Source organism: Macaca fascicularis, chromosome 19 (genome assembly GCF_037993035.2).
Source record: "Macaca fascicularis isolate 582-1 chromosome 19, T2T-MFA8v1.1".
NCBI lineage: Eukaryota > Metazoa > Chordata > Mammalia > Primates > Cercopithecidae > Macaca > Macaca fascicularis.
This window is the reverse complement of record NC_088393.1, coordinates 9,515,533-9,537,970: the sequence shown is the minus strand read 5'-3', so window position 1 is coordinate 9,537,970 and position 22,438 is coordinate 9,515,533. Positions and strand designations below refer to the sequence as shown.

General features: G+C 47.1%; 1 protein-coding gene across 2 annotated transcripts in view; it reads left to right on the top strand.

The window, feature by feature from the left end:
• Positions 1-22,438, top strand: part of MUC16 (mucin 16, cell surface associated) — a 172,096-nt gene that overhangs the window by 101,724 nt on the left and 47,934 nt on the right. For both annotated transcript variants that reach the window (XM_065535782.2, XM_074025726.1), the window contains 38 exons: positions 14-138; positions 373-440; positions 1,304-1,476; positions 1,806-1,841; positions 2,103-2,168; positions 3,099-3,223; positions 3,457-3,524; positions 4,138-4,310; positions 4,639-4,674; positions 4,934-4,999; positions 5,899-6,023; positions 6,208-6,275; positions 7,200-7,372; positions 7,688-7,723; positions 7,981-8,046; positions 8,988-9,112; positions 9,366-9,433; positions 10,363-10,535; positions 10,864-10,899; positions 11,156-11,221; positions 12,492-12,616; positions 12,849-12,916; positions 13,506-13,678; positions 13,996-14,031; positions 14,292-14,357; positions 15,362-15,486; positions 15,674-15,741; positions 16,341-16,513; positions 16,841-16,876; positions 17,137-17,202; positions 18,207-18,331; positions 18,541-18,608; positions 19,216-19,388; positions 19,723-19,758; positions 20,012-20,077; positions 21,082-21,206; positions 21,436-21,503; positions 22,118-22,290. In XM_065535782.2, the coding sequence (XP_065391854.1) occupies positions 14-138; positions 373-440; positions 1,304-1,476; positions 1,806-1,841; positions 2,103-2,168; positions 3,099-3,223; positions 3,457-3,524; positions 4,138-4,310; positions 4,639-4,674; positions 4,934-4,999; positions 5,899-6,023; positions 6,208-6,275; positions 7,200-7,372; positions 7,688-7,723; positions 7,981-8,046; positions 8,988-9,112; positions 9,366-9,433; positions 10,363-10,535; positions 10,864-10,899; positions 11,156-11,221; positions 12,492-12,616; positions 12,849-12,916; positions 13,506-13,678; positions 13,996-14,031; positions 14,292-14,357; positions 15,362-15,486; positions 15,674-15,741; positions 16,341-16,513; positions 16,841-16,876; positions 17,137-17,202; positions 18,207-18,331; positions 18,541-18,608; positions 19,216-19,388; positions 19,723-19,758; positions 20,012-20,077; positions 21,082-21,206; positions 21,436-21,503; positions 22,118-22,290 (3,642 nt within the window). The remainder of the gene's footprint in view (positions 1-13; positions 139-372; positions 441-1,303; positions 1,477-1,805; positions 1,842-2,102; positions 2,169-3,098; positions 3,224-3,456; positions 3,525-4,137; positions 4,311-4,638; positions 4,675-4,933; positions 5,000-5,898; positions 6,024-6,207; positions 6,276-7,199; positions 7,373-7,687; positions 7,724-7,980; positions 8,047-8,987; positions 9,113-9,365; positions 9,434-10,362; positions 10,536-10,863; positions 10,900-11,155; positions 11,222-12,491; positions 12,617-12,848; positions 12,917-13,505; positions 13,679-13,995; positions 14,032-14,291; positions 14,358-15,361; positions 15,487-15,673; positions 15,742-16,340; positions 16,514-16,840; positions 16,877-17,136; positions 17,203-18,206; positions 18,332-18,540; positions 18,609-19,215; positions 19,389-19,722; positions 19,759-20,011; positions 20,078-21,081; positions 21,207-21,435; positions 21,504-22,117; positions 22,291-22,438) is intronic.

Below are 22,438 nucleotides of genomic sequence, written 5' to 3'. Positions count from 1 at the left end.
ATTCCCACTACAGCTGCTGGCCCTCTCCTGGTGCCATTCACCCTCAACTTCACTATCACCAACCTGAAGTACGAGGAGGACATGCGTCGCCCTGGCTCCAGGAAGTTCAACACCACGGAGAGGGTCCTGCAGAGTCTGGTTAGTGCCCTGCCCTCCTCCCTCTGACTAGCCCCAGATATCCAGTCCCTTCTACATCATAGATGCCAAGTTGATGAAAGAAGGTAGCCCCAACCTCACCTCTGCCCCCGAGAGATGCAAACCCCACCCATGGAGACCAGCCCTCCTCATTGGTGCCTGCTGTGCCCACCTCACATCTGCCCCTAACACACACACCTTAGCCCTCCTATTCACCTCCCTCTCCCTCCTCCACAGCTTGGTCCCATGTTCAAGAACACCAGTGTTGGCCTTCTGTACTCTGGCTGCAGACTGACCTTGCTCAGGTGAGACTTTAGAAGAGCCAGCCTGGCTGCCCCTATTGTCCTCACTCCAAAAGACTTCGCACTGTCTCCTTGCTGCACTTCCTAGGGATATCATCACCAAAAAGGGAATTTAGGAGTCACTGGCTTGAGAACATGTTGTTTCCTGATAGTAACACCCCCATGCCCCACCTCAACATGCAGAATCTTCATGGTCCACCATCAGGATTGAGGCACTATCCTGATCACTCCTCTGAATTCCCTCCTTTGTCTGTCCCTCCCTTTCATTTAGTGTTAAATTCTGTCACCAGGACTGCTCTTAAGACAATCACATCATGCACCGGGGCCTATCATGGGGAGGGGGGAGGGATTGCATTGGGAGTTATACCTGATGTAAATGACGAGTTGATGGGTGCAGCACGCCAACATGGCACAGGTATACATATGTAACAAACCTGCACGTTATGCACATGTACCCTAGAACTTAAAGTATAATAATAAAAAATTAAAAATTAAAAAAAATTTAAAAAAATAAAGTATGCTTTATTTACAAGAACAACAACAACAAAAAAAGACAATCATACCTCATTCACATACATGCATCCCCCTTTCAAGCTCTTCACTACTCTCAAGTCTGGGTTCTCCTGTCCCCATGCCATGAGAATGCAAGTTTCATCTTGCACTTTTATAAAAATTATTATATCCAGGACTCTACTCTCAGTCCCCACCAAGACAGTGGCCAATGTACTCAGATAACGTAAGTGCAGATTTTCACCTCTTCCCCAGATTTCTCATTTCCTCTGGTTCCTTGATATGTTTGCCTCAACAATCTCAAGACAAGTCCTAGGTAATCTTTTCATTGTCATTCCCCCTCCTACCTTCCCCAGGTCCGAGAAGGATGGAGCAGCCACTGGAGTGGATGCCATCTGCACCCACCGTCTTGACCCCAAAAGCCCTGGAGTGGACAGGGAGCAGCTGTACTGGGAACTGAGCCACTTGACCCATGGCATCAAAGAGCTGGGACCCTACACCCTGGACAGGAACAGTCTGTATGTCAATGGTGAGCAGCTGTGATATGCTAGGAGTCTCTTCCTTCTTGATGTGCAACCTCTAATCTCTGGCTTGGGGGCACACTCCCTACCTGGCCATTGAAAATTCTGTCATATGCTCTACATGGGATGACTAAGTTCTGGTCTTCATGGATTCTTCATTATCATGAGAGGCATTCCCTCTGGGCACTCTTCCCTGTTGTGATGATGCTGATAGGAAATCTTTAATGACTCCTGTCCCGTGAAACTCATTTAATTGCACCAGGATAGTCCTGAACTCTATTGCGTCCCCCACATCTCCTTAACCCTTACCCAGTCTCCTCCCTCCTTCTCTATATAGGTTTCACCTATCGGACCTCTGTGCCCACCACCAGCAGTGAGTATTCAACTCATGTCCAGATGCCCCTGATCCTATATCAAGTGGAGCAGGAGCTGGCCCCTCCGCTTAAACCCATATATTCTCCTCGTGAGCAAATGAGCTGGAAAGGCAGAAGAAGTTACTCACGTTCCCCTCTGCCCAGCTCCAAAGACAGACCCAGCTCAAGCCCACATGCAGCAGACCTCATACTAGTCTACCTTCTTGCCATTTCTGCCATGAGAGTGTTTTCTGCTTTCACTGATGTGGACTTTTTCTCAGCTCCTGGGACCTCCACAGTGGACCTTGGGACTTCAGAGACTCCATCCTCCCTCGCCAGCCCCACAAGTAAGTACCAGCCAATGGTATCTGTATTAGATCATGCCTGATGAATGTAAACATCTGTGCCATTTTCAGTCAAATGAAAATGGAAAATCATAATAAATCTAGTGATACTGAGTGAACCAAAAATATTTATTGGCCACCTACAGTGTTCCAGACCCTAGGGATATAGCAAGGAAAACAAAAGCAATAGAAACATTTCTGCCCTCAGTGAGCTTGTGTTCATGTGACGATGATGGTGGTGGTAGTGGTAACAGTAATAATGACATATTGAGGGTGATGATGATTTATGATTGTGGTACTGCTGTTGATGATGGTGGTGGTGATGTTACTGACAATGATGATGATGGACATGAGGATGTTATCAGTGACGGTTGTGAATGTTATGATGGTAATGAGGTGCTGAGTGTGATGATGATGATGATGATGTTGGTGGTGCTGTTTATGATGGTGGTGTTGTTAATGATGGTGACCATGGTACTCATGATGTTGATGTTGGTAGTGGTGTCGCTGATGACAATAACAATGATGGTGATGAGGATGATGCCAGTGATGGTCATGTGATTATTATGATAATGATGATGTGTTGAGTGTGCTGATGATTATGTTTGTGGTGGTCATGATGGGGATGATCATGGTGATGATGATAATGATGGTGATGATGACAATGATAGCAACAATGATGATGGCCATAACAAAGATAACAGATAACATCAGACAATATTGAGCACTAAATATGCTCAACTAGCTATGCTCAACATTAACTACTATTATATAATATACTTGTATAAAAATAAATTGTATTATTATAGGCAAGGAAGACATGGTAAATATTTTTCTCTCAATTTAAATTTTGCATATGTTTAAAGATAAGTCTATTCCAAACCCTATTTTCTCTACTTTGAACACAGCATTTCTTTTCAATTCCCACTGCAGCTGCTGGCCCTCTCCTGGTGCCATTCACCCTCAACTTCACCATCACCAACCTGAAGTACGAGGAGGACATGCGTCGCCCTGGCTCCAGGAAGTTCAACACCACGGAAAGGGTCCTGCAGAGTCTGGTTAGTGCCCTGCCCTCCACACTCTGACTAGCCCCAGATATCCAGTCCCTTCTACATCATAGATGCCAAGTTGATGAAAGAAGGTAGCCCCAACCTCACCTCTGCCCCCAGAGATGCAAGCCCCACCCATGGAGACCAGCCCTCCTCGTTGGTGCCTGCTCTGCCCACCTCACATCTGCCCCTAACACACACACCTTAGCCCTCCTACTCACCTCCCTCTCCCTCCTCCACAGCTTGGTCCCATGTTCAAGAACACCAGTGTTGGCCCTCTGTACTCTGGCTGCAGACTGACCTTGCTCAGGTGAGACTTTAGAAGAGGCAGCCTCTCTGCCCCAATTGTTCTCACTCCAAAAGACTTTGCACGGTCTCCTTGCTGCACTTCCTAGGGATATCATCACCAAAAAGAGAATTTAGGAGTCACTGACTTGAGAACCAGTTGTTTCCTGATGGTGACTCCCCCATGCCCCACCTCAACATGCAGAATCTTCTTGATCCACCATCAGGAATGAGGCACCACCCTGATCACTCCTCTGAATTCCCTCCTTTGCCTGTCCCTCCCTTTCATTTAGGAGTTAAATTCTGTCCCCAGGATTTCTCTCAACATAATCATGCCTCATCCACATACATTCATCAGCCTTCAAGCTCACCACTAGTCTGAAGTCTGGGTTCTCCTGTTCCCATGCCATGAGAATGCAGGTTTCATCTTGCACTTTTATAAAAATTATTATATCCATGACTCTGCTTGCAGTCCCAACCAAGACAGTGGTCTGTGTACTCAGATAATCTAAGTGTGGCTTCTCACCTCTTTCCCAGGTTGCTCATTTCTTCTGGTTCCTTGATATGTTTCCCTCAACAATCTCAAGACAAGTCCTAGGCAATCTTTCCATTGTCATTTCCCCTCCTACCTTCCTCAGGTCCGAGAAGGATGGAGCAGCCACTGGAGTGGATGCCCTCTGCACCCACCATCTTGACCCCAAAAGTCCTGGAGTGGACAGGGAGCAGCTGTATTGGGAGCTGAGCCAGCTGACCCATGGCATCAAAGGGCTGGGCCCCTACACCCTGGACAGGAACAGTCTGTATGTCAATGGTGAGCAGCTGTGATATGGTAGGAGTCTCTTCCTCCTTGCTGTGCAACCTCTAATCTCTGGCTTCAGGTCACGCTCCCTCCCTGACTACTGAAAATTCTGTCATATGCTCTACATGGTCTGACTGAGTTCTAGATTTCGTGGTTTCTTCTTCATTGTGAACTGCATTCCCTCAGGCCACTGTTCCCTTTTGGGAGGATGCTGATAGGAAATCTTAATGGCCTCTGTCCCATGAAACTCATTTAATTGCACCAGGATGGCCCTGAACCCTATTGCATCTCCCACATCTCCTTAACCCATAACAAGTCTCTTCCCTACTTCTCAATGCAGGTTTCACCCATCGGACCTCTGTGCCCACCACCAACAGTGAGTATTCAACTCATGTCCAGATGCTCCTGATCCTACATCAAGTGAAGCAGGAATTGGCCCCTCCTCTTAAACCCATAAGTCCTCCTCTTGAGCAAATGAGCTGGGAAGGCAGAAGTCACTCAAGCTCTCTTCTGCCCCAGCTCCAAAGACAGACCCAGCTTAAGCCCACATGCAGCAGACCTCATAATAGTCTACCTTCTTGTCATTTCTGCCATGAGAGTGTTTTCTGCTTTCACTGATGAGAACTTTTTCTCAGCTCCTGGGACCTCCACAGTGGACCTTGGGACCTTAGGGACTCCATCCTCCCTCCCCAGCCCTACATGTAAGTACCAGTCAGTGACATGTCTATTAGATCATGCCTGATGAATGTGAACATCTGTGCCATTTTCACTCAAATGAAGATGGAAAGTCATAGTAAATATAGTGATACTCAGTGAACCAAAAAAATTTATTGGCCACCAGCAGTGTGCCAGACCCTAGGGATACAGCAAGGAAAATAAAACCGATAAAAGCATCTCTGCCCTCAGTGAGCTTGTGTTCATGTGATGATGATGGTGGTGGTGGTGGTTATGATAGTAATAATGACATGTTGAGTGGGATGATGTTGATGATGGTGGTGGGGATATTACCAATGATTATGGTGATGGACTTGTGGATGTTGTCAGTGATGGTTGTGAAGGTTATGATGGTAATGATGATGTGTTAAGTGTGATGATGATGATAATTGTAGTGATGCTGTTTATGATGGTGACCATGGTACTGATGATATTGATGTTGGTAGTGGTTATGTTGATGACAATGACAATGATGGTGATGATGACGATGCCAGTGATTGTTGCGGGGTTATGATGATAATGATGATGCATTGAGTGTGGTGATGATAATGTTTGTGGTGGTTATGATGGGGATTATTATGGCAGTGATGATCATAATAATGATGGTGACAGTGACAATGATAGCAAGGATGAAGATGGCAATAAAGATAATAGATAACATCAGACAATATTGAGCACTGAATATGCACCAGGAGCAGTGCTCAGCAACTAAATACTATTATATAATATATGTTTGTAAAAGTAAATTGCATGGTTATAGGCAAGGGAAGCATGGTAAATATTTTGTCACTTAATTTAAATTCTGCATATGTTTAAAGATAAGTCTATTGCAAACTCCTATTTTCTCTACTTTGAACATAGTGTTTGCTTCCCACCTCCACTACAGCTGCTGGCCCTCTCCTGGTGCCATTCACCCTCAACTTCACCATCACCAACTTGCAGTACGAGGAGGACATGCATCACCCAGGGTCCAGGAAGTTCAACACCACAGAGAGGGTCCTGCAGGGTCTGGTTAGTGCCTCACCCTCCTCACTCTGCCCCACCCCAGACAGTCAGTACCTCCTACATCATCCATGCCAGGCAATGGAAGAAGATCACACCCACCTCACCCTTGCCCCAGGAGATGCAAGCTATGCCCATTGAAGCCAGCATGCAACTTAGCCCTCCTACTCACCTCCCTCTCCCTCCTCCACAGCTTGGTCCCGTGTTCAACAACACCAGTGTCGGCCCTCTGTACTCTGGCTGCAGACTGACCTTGCTTAGGTGAGACGTTAGAAGATCAAGCCTGGGTGCCCCACTTGTTCTCACTCCAGTAGACTTGGCACTGCTTCCTTGCTGCACTTCCTAGGGATATCCTCACCAGAGGTGGAATTCAGGAGTCACTGGCTTCATGACCAATGTGTTTTCTGATAGTAACACCTCCACACCCCACCTCAACAGGGAGAATCCGCATAGTCCATCATCAGGATTGAGCCTCTACCTTGATCATCCCTCTGAATTCCCTCCTGTCCCTGCACCTCCCTTTCCTTTAGGTCTTAAATTCTGTCCCCAGGATTTCTCTCAAGACGATCGTGCCTCATCCACAGGCTTTCATCTCCATTTCCAGCTCTTCATTGGTCTCAAGTCTGGCGTCTCTGTCCCCATGCCATGAGAATGCAGGTTTCAACTTGCACTATTTTATTTTATTTTATTTTATTTTATTATTTCATTGTTGAAACGTAGTCTCACTACACACCAGACTGGTCTCAGCTCACTGCAACCTCTGCTTTCCATGTTCAAGTGATTCTCCTGCCTTAGCCTCCCGAGTAGCTGGGATTACAGGCACCCGCTACTATACCCAGCTAATTTTTGTATTTTTCATAGAGACTGGGTTTCACCATGTTGACCAGGCTAGTCTGGAACTCCTGACCTCAAGTGATCTGCCCGCCTTGGCCTCCCAAAGTGCTGGGATTGCAGGTGTGAGCCACTGTGCCAGGCCACTTTGCACTTTTATAAAAATTCTTGTATCCATTACCCTGCTTGCAGTTCAAAGCAAACCAGTGGTTGGTGCACTCAGAGAAACTGTGATTTCTCACCTCTTTCCCAGGCTTCTCATTTCCTCTGGTTCCTTGCTGTCCTTCCCTCAGCAATCTCAAAACCCTTCGTAGTTAATCTTTTGATTGCATTCCTCCCACCTACCTTCCCCAGGCCTGAGAAGAATGGGGCAGCCACTGGAGTGGATGCCATCTGCACCCACCGTCTTGACCCCAAAAGCCCTGGACTCAACAGAGAGCAGCTGTACTGGGAGCTGAGCCAGCTGACCCATGGCATCAAAGAGCTGGGCCCCTACACACTGGACAGGAACAGTCTCTATGTCAATGGTGAGCAGATGTGGTGTGGTTGGAGTCTCTTCCTCCCTGCTGGGAGGACTCTAATCTCTGGCTTCCGGGCACACTCTCCGCCTGGCTGTTGAAAATTCTGTTATGTGCTCTATATGGGGTGACTAAGTTCTGGACTTCATGGTTTCTTCGTCATCGTGAACTGCATTCCCTCAGGGCATTCTTCTCTGTTATGAGGATGCTTATAGGAAATCTTTAATGGTCCCTGTCCCATGGCACCAGGATAGCCATGAACCCTATTGCGTCCCCCACATCTCCTGAATCCTTACACAATTTCTTCGCTCCTTCTCTATGCAGGTTTCACCCATTGGAGCTCTGTGGCCCCCACCAGCAGTGAGTATTCAACTCATGTCCACATGCCCCGATACTACACCAAGCAAAGCAGGAGCTGCCCCTCCTCATAAACCCATAAGTCCTCCTCATGAGCAAAGGAGCTGGGAAGGCTGAAGTTATTGAAGCTTCCCTCTGCCTCAGCTCCAAAGACAGACCCAGCTGAAGCGCACAGGCAGCAGACCTCATAATAGTCCCCTGTCTTGCCATTTCTGCCATGAGAGTGTTTTCTGCTTTCACTGATGAGGACTTTTCCTCAGCTCCTGGGACTTCCACAGTGGAGCTTGGAACCTCAGGGACTCCATCCTTCCTCCTCAGCCCCACAGGTAAGTACCAGTCAATGACATCTCTATTATAGCATGCCTGATGAGTGTGAACATCTCTGCCATTTTCACTCAAATAAAGATGGAAAAGTACAGTACATCTGGTAATAGTGAGTGGACCAAAAACACTTGTTGGCCACCTACTGTGTACCACACCCAAGGGATACGGCAAGGAAAACAAAACCAATAAAAGTGTCTCTGCCCTCAGTGAGCTTTTTTATTCATGTGTTGATGATAGCGGTGGTGGTGCTAGTTGTTGATGACGATGATGATGATCATGATGATGATCATGATGGTAATGCTGCTGATGATGGTGGTAGTGATGCTGTTGATGATGATGATGATGATGATGATGATGATGATAGTGATGCTGATGATAATGGTGTTGATGTTGCCGACCACGATGATGATGGATATGAGGATGATGTCAGTGACGGTTATGATGTTAGTGAGGATGATGGTGGTGGTGGTGCTGTTGATGATGGCGATGAAGAAACTGGTGATGTTGATGACAATAACAATGATGGTGATGAGGATGATGCCAGAGATGGTCATGGGGTTATGATGATAATAGTGACATATTGAGTGTGGTGATGATGATGTTTGTCGTGGTCATGGTGGGGACTATTATGGTGGTGGCGATAATAATAATGATTGTGATTGTGACAATGATAGCAAGGATAATAATGGCAATAATAAAGATAACAGGTAACATCAGACAATATTGAGCACTGAATATGAACCAAGAGCTATGCTCAGCATCTAACTACTATTTTATATAATATCCTTTAAAAAATAAATTCTGTCATTGAAGACAAGGGAGGCATGGTAAATATTTACTTTGTCAGTCAATTGAAATGCTGCCTATATTTAAAGATAAGTATATTGCAAACTCCTATTTTGTCTAATTTGAACACAGTATTTATTTTCAATTCCCACTACAGCAGCTGTTCCTCTCCTGGTGCCATTCACCCTCAACTTCATCATCACTAATCTGCAGTATGGGGAGGACATGCATCACCCTGGCTCCAGGAAGTTCAACACCACAGAGAGGGTCCTGCAGGGTCTGGTTAGTGCCCTGTCCTCTTCACTCTGCCCTGACCCAGATACTCGGTGCCTCCTACAACATCCAAGCCAGGGTAATGGGAGAAGAATGTACCCACTTCGTCCTTGCCCCAAGAGATGCAAGACTCGCCCACTGAGGCCAGCCATGCCCACTGAAGCCAGCCTCACCCACTGGGCCATGCCTCGCTCACCTTATTTCTGCACCCACACACGGGGACCTTAGCCCTCCTACTCACCTCTCTCTCCCTCTTCCATAGCTTGGTCCGTTGTTCAAGAACTCCAGTGTCGGCCCTCTGTACTCTGGCTGCAGACTGATCTCCCTCAGGTGAGGCTAGAATAGCCAGCCTGGCTGTCCCAATTATTCTCACTCCAAAGGACTTTGCACTGCTTCCTTGCTGCACTTCCTAGGGATATCCTCACCAAGGATGGGATTCAGGAGTCACTGGCTTCAGGACCACTGTATCTCCTGATAGTAACACCCCCACACCCCACCTCAACAGAGAGAATCTGCATGATCCATCATCAGGATTGAGCCCCTACCCCAGTCATCCCTCTGAATTTCCTCCTTTCCCTGCCCCTCCCTTTCATTTAGTTCTTAAATTCTGTCTCCAGGATTTCTCTCAAGACAATCATGCCTCAGCCACGTGCTTTCATCCTCATTTCCAGCTCTTCACTGGCCTCAAATCTGGGCTGTCCTGTCCCCATGCCGTGAGAATGCAGGATTCACTTTGCATTTTTTTTTTTTTTTTTTTTTTTTGAGACAGAGTTTCACTCTTGTTGCCCAGGCTGGAGTGCAATTGCACGATCTCGGCTCACCGCAACCTGTGTCTCCCAGGTTCAAGCGATTCTCCTGCCTCAGCCTCCCGAGTAGCTGGGATTACAGGCACGGGCCACCACACCCGGCTAATTTTGTATTTTTAGCAGAGACAGGGTTTCTCCATGTTGGTCAGGCTGGTCTCGAACTCCTGACCTCAGGTGATCCACCCACCTCGGCCTCCCAAAGTGCTGGGATTACAGGCATGAGCCACCGTGCCCAGCCTCACCTTGCACTTTTATCAAAACTGTTGTGCTCATGACTCTGCTCAGAGTCCCAACAAGCCAGTAGTCTGCACACTCAGAGAATCTAAGTGTGGCTTCTCACCTCTTTCCCACGTTTCTCATTTCCTCTGGTTACTTGCCATCCTTCTCTCAGCAATCTCAAGACCCATCCTAGGTAATCCTTTCATTGTCATTCTCCCCACCTACCTTCCCCAGGTCTGAGAAGGATGGGGCAGCCACTGGAGTGGATGCCATCTGTACCCACCGCCTTACCCCTCAAAGCCCTGGACTGGACAGGGAGCAGCTGTACTGGGAGCTGAGCCAGATGACCAATGGCATCAAAGAGCTGGGCCCCTACACCCTGGACAGGAACAGTCTCTATGTCAATGGTGAGTGGCTGTGATGTGGTTGAAGTCTCTTCCTTCTTGCTGGGCAGCCTCTAATCTCTAACTAGAGGTCATGCTTCCTGCCTGGCAATTGAAAATTCTGTCATGTGTTTTACATGGGATGACTAAGGTCTGGACTTCATAGTTTCTTTATCACTGTGGACGTATTCCCTCAGGGCATTCTTTCCTGATGTGAGGATGCTGATAGGAAATCTTCAAATGCCCCTGTACCATGAAATTCATTCCTTTGCACCAGGGTAGCCTTGACCCCTATTTGGTCGCCAACGTCTCCTTAACCCTTACGCACTCTCCTGCCTCCTTCTCTATGCAGGTTTCACCTATCGGAGCTCTGTGCCCACCACCAGCAGTGAGTATTCAAGTCATGTCCACATGCCCCTGATTCTATACCAAGCAGAACAGGAGCTACCCCTCCTCGTAAACCCATAGGTCCTCTTCTTCAGCAAAGGAGATAGGAGGACAGCAGTTACTCAAGCTCTGCTCTGCCCCAGCTCCAAAGAAAGACCCATCTCTAGTCACACAGGCAGCAGACCCCATAGTCTCCCCTCTTGCCATTTCTGTCATGAGAGTACTTCCTGCTTTCACTGATGAGGACTTTTTCTCAGCTCCTTGGACTTCCACAGTGGACCTTGGAATCTCAGGGACACCATCCCCCGTCCCCAGCCCCACAAGTAAGTACCAGTCAATGGCATCTCTGTTAGAGCATGCCTGATGAATGTAAACATCTGTGCCATTTTCATTCAAATAAAGATAGAAAATCATAGTAAGTCTAGTGATAGTGAGTGAACCAAAAAAATTAATTGGCCACCTATAGTGTACTAGACCCTAGGGATACAACAAGGAAAATAAAACCAATAAAAACATGTCTGCCCTCAGTGAGCTTCTGTTTATGTGATGATAATGATGATCGTGGTGGTGGTTATGATATTAATTATGATATGTTGAGTGTGATGATGATGGTGGTGGTGGTGCTATTTATGATGATTATGATGACAATGATGATAGTGATGCTGTTGGTGATAATGGTGGTGGTGGTGCTGACCATGATGATGATGGACATGAGGATGTCAGTAACAGTTATGATATTCGTGATGATGTGTTGAGTGTGATGATGATGATGGTGATGGTAGTGCTGTTTATTTATTTTTATTTTTTCTTTTTTGGGGTGCTGTTTGAGATGGTGATGATGAGACTGGTGATGTTGATGAAAATGACAATGATGGTGATGAGGATGATGCCAGTGATGGTCGTGGGGTTTTGATAATGGTGATGTGTTGTCTGTGGCGATGATGATGTTTGTGGTGGTCATGCTTGGGATTATCATGGTGGTGATGATGATAATAATGATGGTGATGGTGACAATGATAGCAACAATAATGATGGCAATAAAAAAGATAACAGATAACATCAGACAATATTAAGCTCTGAATATGCACCAAGAGCTATGCTCGGCATCTAACTATTATTATAAAGCATCCTTTAAAAAATAAATTATGTCAGGCCAGGTGCGGTGGCTCACATCCATAATCTCAGCATTTTGGAAGGCCGAGGTGGGTGGATCACGAGGTCAAGAGATCGAGACTATCCTGGCCAACATGGCGAAACCCCATCTCTACTAAAAATACAAAAATTAGCCGGGCATGGTGGTGCATGCCTGTAGTCCCAGCTACTTGGGAGGCTGAGGCAGGAGAATTGCTTAAATCCGTGAGGCAGAGGTTGCAGTGAGCCAAGATGGTGCCACTGCCCTCCAGCCTAGTGACAGAGTGAGACTCCATCTCAAAAAAATAAGTAAATAAATTCTGTCATTATAGGAAAGGGATGCATGGTAAATATTTATTTAGTCATTCAATTTAAATGTTGCACATGTTTAAAGATAAGTCTGTTGCAAATTCCTATTTTCTCCACTTTAAACGTAATGTTTGTTTCCCCCTCCCACTACAGCTGCTGGCCCTCTCCTGGTGCCGTTCACCCTCAACTTCACCATCACCAACCTGCAGTATGAGGAGGACATGCATCACCCTGGCTCAAGGAAGTTCAACACCACAGAGAGGGTCCTGCAGGGTCTGGTTAGTACCCTGACCTCTTCACTCTCCCCGACTCCAGATACCCAGCCCCTCATACAACATCTGTGCCAGGGCCATGGAAGAAGATCGCACCCACCTTGCCCTCATCCCCAGAGATGCAAGCCTCACCCACTGAGGCCAGCCATGCCCACTGCGCCCTGCCCCACCCACCTCACTTTTGCCCCCACACAGGGACCTTAACCCTCCTACTCACCTCTCTCTCCCTCCTCCACAGCTTAGTCCCATATTCAAGAACTCCAGTGTTGGCCCTCTGTACTCTGGCTGCAGACTGACTTCTCTCAGGTGAGGCTAGAATAGCCAGCCTGGCTGTCCCAACTATTCTCACTCCAATAGACTTTGCACATCTTCCTTTATACACTTCCTAGGGATATCCTCACCAAAGGTGGAATTCAGGAGTCACTGGCTTCAGGACCGGTGTGTTTCCTGATAGTAACACCCCCACACCTCACCTCAACAGAGAGAATCTGCATGGTCCATCATCAGGATTGAGCCCCTACCTTTCCCTCTCTCTCCCTTTCCTTTAGGTGTTAAATTCTGTCCCCAGAATTTCTCTCAAGACAATCATGCCTCACCCATGTGCTTTCATCCCCATTTCAAGGTCTTCAGTGGTCTCAAGTCTGGGCTCTTTTTTCCCATGCCATGAGAATGCAAATTTCACCCTTGCACTTTTATAAGAATTGTTGTATCCTTGACTCTGTTTATGGTCCCAAGCAAGCTGGTAGTCCGTGCACTCAGAGAATCTAAGTGTGGCTTCTCACCTCTTTCCCAGGTTTCTCATTTTCCCTTCTCCTTTGCTGTCCTTCCATCAGCAATCTCAAGACCTGTCCTAGGTAATCTTTTCATTGTCATTCTCCCCACCTCCTTTCCCCAGGACCGAGAAGGATGGAGCAGCCACTGGAGTGGACGCTGTCTGCCTCTACCACCCTGATCCCAAAAGACCTGGGCTGGACAGAGAGCAGCTCTACTGGGAGCTGAGCCAACTGACCCACAGCATCACTGAACTGGGCCCCTACACCCTGGACAGAGACAGTCTGTATGTCAATGGTGAGCAGCTGTGATGTGGTTGGAGGCTCTTCCTCTCTGATGGGCAACCTCTACTCCCTGGCTTGAAGTCACACTCACTGCCTGGCCATTGAAAGCTTGACAATGTTGTCTATATTTGATAGTTGATGTCAGAACATCATGGTTTCTTCTTTATGTTGAAGACTGGGTTTACCCTCAGGGTTTTCTTCCCTGATGTGAGGATACTGATAGAAAACCTCCAGCAGCCCCGGTTCCATTTCACCAGGGTAGCCCTGACCCCTATTTGGTTATCCACCTCTACCTTAACCTTACTCAGGTTAATCCCTCTCTCTCTGCAGGTTTCACCCATCGGAAATCTGTGCCCACTACCAGTAGTGAGTATTCAACTGATAATCTCATGCCCCTGGTTCTACACAAAGCAAAGCAGGAGCTGACCCTTCTCCATATAAAACCATAGCTCCTCTTCTTAAGAGAAGGAGCTGGGAAGGCAGAAGGGATTCATCCTCCCTTCTGCCCCAGCTACAGACTGATCTAGGTCAAACCCCATATGCATCAAGTTTCATAATAGTCTTACCTGCTGGCCTTTCTGCCATGGGGGTACTTGCTAATTTCACTGATGAGAGCTTCTTCTCAGCTCCTGGGACCCCCACAGTGTACCTGGCAACCTCTGGGACTCCATCCTCCCTCTCCAGCCACACAGGTGAGCACCAGTCAATGATACCAGTCAATGGTAAGTGTCTTCATCTCTGTCATTTTCATGCAAATTAAGATGAAACATCATAGCAAATCAAATCTAGTGCAGCTGATGCAACCAACACACTTTATTGAGCACTTACTCTGTGCCAGACCTGTGGAATGTGGCAGGGGATACAAAAGAGATAAAAATATCTTCCTTCAGAGAGCTTATATTCTTGTGATGATGAGGATGATAAGGGTGGCAGTGATGATGATAGTGGGGGGGATGGAGATGATGATAATATCATGGAGATGACTATAAAGATGGCAATGCTGCTGATGATGTTGGTGATGGTGATGATTATGGAGATGGTGATGAAGATGATGGTGATAATAGTGGTGCTTATTATAACAGGAATGATGATGTGATGGTGGTGATGTTTGGGATGATTGTGGTGATACTGGTGATATTTGAGGTGATTGTGGTGGTGATGATGATGGTGGTGATGACGAGTGCCAATGATGATTGTGATGTTGACAATGAGGATAATGAAGATGATGATGATGATGATGATGATGATGATGATTGTGTTGGTGATTATCCTGGTAATAATAATATTATGATGGTGCTGGTGGTGATGATGCTGATTATGATCTCTGTGGTGGTGATGGTGATGAGGATGGTGGTAGTGGTGGTGCTGACGTTGATAGTGATGAAAGCGATGATAGCCATGGCAACAACTATGGTTATGTTGATGACGAAGATGGCAATAACAGAGGTAAAAAAATAGCATCTGACATTACTGAGCACTAAATATGCACCAAGCACTATGTTCACCATCTCATTACAATTATATAATATGCTTATTTATGAAAAACTTCTATTATTGTAGTCAAGAGAGGCATGAAAATCTTTTATTTTTTATCCACATGAAATGCTGCTGCATATGTTTAAAAATAAGTCTATTGCAAACTGTTATATATTTCTCTACTTTTGAACATCGTGTTTATTTCCCAACCCCTTTACAGCCGCTGGCCCTCTCCTGATACCATTCACCCTCAACTTTACCATCACTAACCTGCATTATGAGGAAAACATGCAACACCCTGGCTCCAGAAAGTTCAACACCACGGAGAGGGTTCTGCAGGGTCTGGTAAGAGCTCCACCACCTTACCAGTCCTGCTTATATCACCCATGCCAGGGCCACGGAAGATCTCACCCACCACTCCTTGGCCCCAGAGACGCAAGCCCCAACTGGTGATGCCAGCCCCTCCTACCTCATGTCTGCCCCATCCCTACACCTCAGCCCACCCACTCACTTCCTTCCCCTTCCTCCACAGCTCAAGCCCTTGTTCAAGAGCACCAGTGTCGGCCCTCTGTATTCTGGCTGCAGACTGACCTTGCTCAGGTGAGACCTTAGAATTTCCAGCCTGGTTTCCCCAATTGTTCCCAGGCCCAAAAAGTTTGGTCACCTTCCTTCCTGCCCTACCGTGGGATGGCCTCAGCACAGATGGAATTCAGGAGGCAATGGCTCCAGAACCAGTTTGTCTCCTGATTCTACCACCTCCCACCTCAACTGACACATTTTCGGAGTCCATCAGCAGGATTGAGCCCTTACCCTCATCACCCCTCTAAATTCCCTCCACCTCCCTTTCCTTCAGTTGTTAAAGTCTGTCCCCAGAATTTCTGCCAAACATGCCTCATCCACTTGATTTCACCCCTAATTCCTGTTCTTCTCCTGTCTCAGGATTCAGCTCTTCTTTCCCCATTGCTGTGAGAATGCAGGTTGCACCTTGTGATTTCATAAAAATCCTCTCATCCATGACTTTGTTCACAATCCCAGGCTGGCAGGGAGTCAAAGCACTTAGAGAATCAAAGTGTGACTTCTCTCACGTCTGTACCAGGCTTCTCAATTCCTCTGACCCCTTCCTGTCCTTCACCCAGCAAGCTCAAGACCCCTCCCTAGGCAATCCATTAATTGCCATTCCCCACTCTTGCCCTCCCCAGACCTGAGAAGGATGGGACAGCCACTGGAGTGGACGCCATCTGCACCCACCGCTTTGATCCCACCAGCCCTGGACTGGACAGAGAGCGGCTATACTGGGAGCTGAGCCAGCTGACCAACAGCATCACAGAGCTGGGCCCCTACACCCTGGACAGAGACAGTCTCTATGTCAATGGTGAGCAGCCATGATGTGACTGGAGGCTCTTCCTCCTAGCTGGGTAGACCCTACTGTCTGTCCTGGGGTCACATGCCCTGTCTGACCATTGAGGGTTTGATGATGTGCTCTATATGTGATGATTGAGGTTTGAACTTCACGGTTTCATCTTCATCTTGCACGGATTTTACCCTCAAGGCCTTCTTCCCCCATATGAGGGTGCTGGTGAAGATTCTCAATGACCATGCTTCATGAAACTTTCCTCATTGCACTAGGGTAACCCTGACCCCTATTTGGTCTGACCTCTCCTTAACCCTTACCCACTCTCCTCCCTGCCTCTCTCTGCAGGCTTCACCCATCAGAGCTCTGTGCCAACCACCAGAAGTGAGTATTTTACTGATGTTCCAGTCCCCCCAGTCCTACACCAAGCAGGGCAGGAGCTAGCATTACCTCTTATCCCTTTATGTCCTCTTCATGAGGGAAAAGGCTTCAAGGGCACAGTCTATTCCCTTTCCCCTGGGCCCTAGCTCCATAGAGACGCTCAGCTCAAACCTCAAATGCAGCAGGGCCCATAATAGTTTTACCTGCTGGCATTTCCACCATGAGAGGGTTTGCTGCTTTCAGTAATGAGGGCTTCTTCTCAGTTCCTGGGACCTCTGCAGTGCACTTGGAAACCTCTGGGACTCCAGCCTCCCTCCCTGGCCACACAGGTGAGCACCAGTCAATGGCACCTCTATTAGAGCATGACTGATGAGCAGAAACATGTCTGCCATTATTTACTCAAATAAAGGTAAAAATCATAGTAAATCTAGTGATGATAAGTCAACCTACAAATGTGATTGATCACCTCCTCTGTGCCAGACCCTGGGGATACAGCAGGTATACAAAACATATAAAAATCTCTGCCATCAGAGAGCTTATATTCTTGTGATGATGACTGTGGCGGGTGGTGATGATGATAGTGGTGGCAGTTTTGATGATGATGGTGATGCTTATGGTAGCAATGATGATGATAATGATGAAGGTGGTGAGGATGATGACAATGGTGGGGGTTATGATGATGATGATGTGTTGAGTGTGATAAATGATAGTGCTGGTGGTCGTGATGGAGATGATCATGGTGGTGGTCATGGCAGTGGTGGTGACAAGGATGGTGTGGGTGACAGTGATGGTGATGATGATGATGGTGGTTCTGGTGCTGGTGGCGATGATGGAGATTATTATGGTGGTGGTGTTGGTGGCAGTGATGACAATTATTATGGTGTGGGTGACAATGATGATGATGACAATGGGGATTATGGTGATGGTGGTGGCAGTGATGATGGCAGTAATGACGGTGATGATGATGATGGTGGTGGTGATGGTTGTGCTGGTGGTGATTATGGGGATTATTACGGTGGTGGTGGTGGCAATGATGATGACAATAATGATGCTGTAGGTGACAATGATGGTGATTATGATGGTGGTAACAAAGGTAAGGGATGAGGTATGACATTATTGAGCAATGAACATACAATGGAAGCTAGGCTCAGCATCCAACTGATATGATATGCTATGTGTCTTTTTAAATTCTATCGTTATAGTTAAGGGAGGGATCAAAAATCTTCATTTTGTCCATCCCGTTTAATGCTGTGTATATTTAAAAATAATTTTATTGCAAATCCATAATTTCTGTACTTCTGAACATAGTGTTTGTTTCTTACCCACACTACAGTGCCTGGTCCTCTCCTCCTGCCATTCACCCTCAACTTCACCATCACCAACTTGCAGTATGAGGAGGCCATGCGACACCCTGGCTCCAGGAAGTTCAACACCACGGAGAGGGTCCTACAGGGTCTGGTGAGAGTCCAACCCATCTAACTGCCTGGCCCACCTTACCAGATTCTACCTGCATCACCCATGCCAGGGATGTACAAGAAGATCCCATGTGAATCACCTTTGACCCCAAATCACAAGCCGTACCCACTGGTGTCAGCCCCACCTGTCTCATTTCTGCCCTGCCCCTCCTCATCACCCCTCCCAATCACCTCTCTCTCCCTCCTCCACAGCTGGGGCCCTTGTTCAAGAATACCAGTATCAGCCCTTTGTACTCCAGCTGCAGACTGACCTTGCTCAGGTGAGACCTTAGAATAGCCAATCAGGGCTTACCCAAGTGTTCCCAGGCCCCAGCAGCATCCTTCTTGCTCTCCCTGTGAGCGTCCTCAGCAGAAGTGGGATTCAGTTGGCAGTGGCTTCAAGAAAGAATGTGTCTCCTGATCCTAGCACTTCCCCACTCAAGTGACAGATTCTGCAGAGCCCATCATCAAGATTGGGTTCTTACTCCACTCATCCTTCTTAATACTTTCCATTCCTCCTTATCCCTTCCCTTAAGTTTTAAAATTCTGTTCCCAAGGTCTCCCTTAAGAGAAAGGTGGGTTTTCCACTTGCTTTTATCTCTGATTCTAGCTCTTCACTTGTCTCAAGTCTGAGCTCTCCTGTCTTCGTGCTATCAAACTGGAAGTTTCACCTTGCAATTTCATAAATATTCTTGTGTCCATGACTCTGCTCCCAATCCAGGGCTGGCTAGGAGTTGGTGCATTTAGAGAAATTAATTGTGGCTTCTCACCTCTCTCCCCGGCTTCTCATTTCCTCTGTCCCCTCCCTGTCCTTCCCTCAGGAATCTCAGAACCCCTGCCTGGGCAATCCTTTCATTGTCACCCCCTCCACCCACTTAACCTCCTCAGGCCAGAGAAGGACAAGGCAGCCACCAGAGTGGATGCCATCTGTACCTACCGCCCTGACCCTCAAAGCCCTGGACTGGACAGAGAGCAGCTGTACTGGGAGCTGAGCCAGTTGACCCATGGCATCACTGAGCTGGGCCCCTACGCCCTGGACAGGGACAGTCTCTATGTCAATGGTGAGCAGCTTTGATGTGGTTGGATTCTCGTCCTTCTTGCTGGGCAGCCCCTCCTTTCTGGCTTGAGGTCACACTTCCTGTCTGGACATTGAAATCTCTGCCATGTTGTCTGCATGTGATGATTGATGTTAGAACTTCATTATTTTTTTTCTGCATCTTGTACTGTGTTCATCCTCCAGACCTTGGACCCTGAAGTGAATGTGCTGATAGAGAACCTTTAATGGCTCCTGTTCCATGAAACCCCTTCTAATCCACCAGGGTAGCCCTGATTCCTATTTCATCCCCCCACCTCTCCTTAACCCTTACCCACTATCCTCCTTCCCTCTCTCTGCAGGTTTCACTCATTGGAGCTCCATACCAACCACCAACAGTGAGTATTCAACTGATGTTCCAGTACCCCCAATTCTACTCCAAGCAGGGCAGGTGCTGAGCCCTCCTCATACACACTTATGTCCTCTTCATGAGAGAAGGTGCTGGGAGAGCACAAGTTATTCCTTCTCCCTTGTGCCCAAAGAGAAACACAGTTCAAGACCCACATGCAGCAAGCCTCATACTAGTCCTACCTGCTGGCATTTCTGCCATGAGAATGCTTGCTGCTTTCACTGATAAGGGCTTCTCCTTAGCTCCTGGGACCTCCACAGTGAACCTGGGAACCTCTGGGATCCTGTCTTCCCTCCCTGAATCTACAGGTAAGTATCAGCCAGTGGCATCTCCGTTAGAGCATTCCTGATGAATATAAACATTTCTGCCATTATGCACTTAAATAAAGATAAAAGTCATAGTAAATCTAGTGATGAGGAGTTAACCTGTAAACTTTATTGAGCACCTACTATGTGCCAGGCCCTGAAGATACAGCAGGGAACATAGAAATAGATAGCAATCTCTGCTTAAGATAGCTTATATTCCTGTGATGATGATGATGATGTAAGTGGTGGTGATGATGATGGTGGTGATGGTGATGATGATGATGATAATGATCATGATATAGATGATGGTGGTGATGATGCTAATTATTATGACAATGATGAGGATGATGACAATGGTGGGGGTAGTGGTTATGATGATAATAATTATGTGAAGACAATAATAATTATGGTGGTGGTGATTGACAAAAATGATGGTGATGTTGACACTGATGGTAATGAAGATGGCGATGATGATAGCACTGCTGGTGATGGGGATGATGAGGATAATGATGATGGTGGTGGTGATGATGACAATAATACTACTGATGGTGATAAGCATGGTGATATTGACAATGATGATGGTGATGATGAAAATGGTGATGGAGGTGATGATTAGGATGATGATGGTTGTGGTGGTAATGATGATGATGATGATGGTGGTGCTGGTAGTGGCGGGGTTGGTGCTAATGGTGATGATGATGACAGTAATACTCATGGAGATAATCATGGTGATATTGAAAATGAAGTTGGTGTTAACAATGGCACTAGATAGTATCTGGCACTATGGAACACTGAATATGCACCAAGACCTATGCTCAGCATCTCACTACAGTTATTTAATGTGCTCTATCAAAAACATCTATCATAATAGTCAAAGGAGGCATGAAAACATTATGTTTTATTACTCATTTTAAATCCTGTTGCATATATTTAGAAATAAGTCTATTGCAAACTCTTAAATGTTCTCTACTTTCAAACATAGTGTTTATTTCTCACCTTCACTATAGCCACCAGCCCTCTCCTGGTGCCATTCACACTCAACTTCACCATCACTAACCTACAGTATGAGGAGAACATGGGTCACCCTGGCTCCAGGAAGTTCAACACCACGGAGAGGGTTCTGCAGGGTCTGGTGAGAGCCCCACCTATCTCACTCTGCCCTACCCATCTTACCTAGTCCCACCTATGTATCTATATGGCCACAGAAGATCTCACCCACCTCCCCTCACCCCAAGAGATAAAAGCCCCATCCAACCTACTGATGTCAGCTCTACCAACTAGAGCCAGCCCCACCCACCTCACTTCTGCCCTGCCCCTGCCTCCTCAGCCCTGCCACTGACCTCTCTCTCCCTCCTCCACAGCTCAAGCACTTGTTCAAGAGCACGGGTGTTGGCCCTCTGTATTCTGGCTGCAGACTGACCTTGCTCAGGTGAGACCTTAGAATTTCCTGCCTGGCTGCCCCAATTGTTCCTAGTCTCAATGAGTTTGGACTTCTTTTTTCCTGTCCTCTTTGTGATTATTCTTATCAAAGATGGAATTCAGGAAACAGTAGCTCCAGGACTAACCTGTCTCCTGCTATTAGCAGTGCCCCCGCCCCCACTTCCAAACAGACTGAGAAATTCCAGAGTCCATCAACAGGTCTGGACTTCTACCCTGGCCATCCCTCTGAATTCCCTGTTTTCCCCCCACCTGCATTGACTTTAGGTGTTAAATTCTGTAACCAGGATTTCTCTCAAGACAAACATGCCTCAACCACTTGCTTTCATCCCCAATTCCAGCTCTTCACCTATCTCAAATCTGAGCTCTCCTGTTTCCAGGCTTTAAGAATGCAGGATCCGCCCTGCCATTTTGGGAAAACTATTATATCCACAACTATGCTCACAGTCCCAGGCCGGCCAGTGCACTCAGAGAATCTAAGTAATGCTTCCCACCTCTGTAATAGACTTTTTACTTCCTCTGTCCTTTTTGTCCTTCACTCTGCCATCTCAGGATCTCTCCTTAGGCAATTCATTTATTGCCATTCCCCTCACCACCTCCCCCTAGGCCTGAGAAGGATGGAGCAGCCACCAGAGTGGACGCCATCTGTACCCACCGCCCTGACCCCAAAATCCCTGGGCTAGACAGAGAGCGGCTATACTGGGAGCTGAGCCAGCTGACCCACAGCATCACTGAGCTGGGCCCCTACACCCTGGACAGGGATAGTCTCTATGTCAATGGTAAGCAGCTGTTATGTGGTTAGAGTCTCTTTCTCCTAGCTGGGCAGCCTCTACTCTCTGACTTGAGGTCACATGCCCTGCCTGGACACTGAAGGCTAGGACATGTCTGTATGTGGTGATTGATGTCACAATTTCATGATTTCTTCTT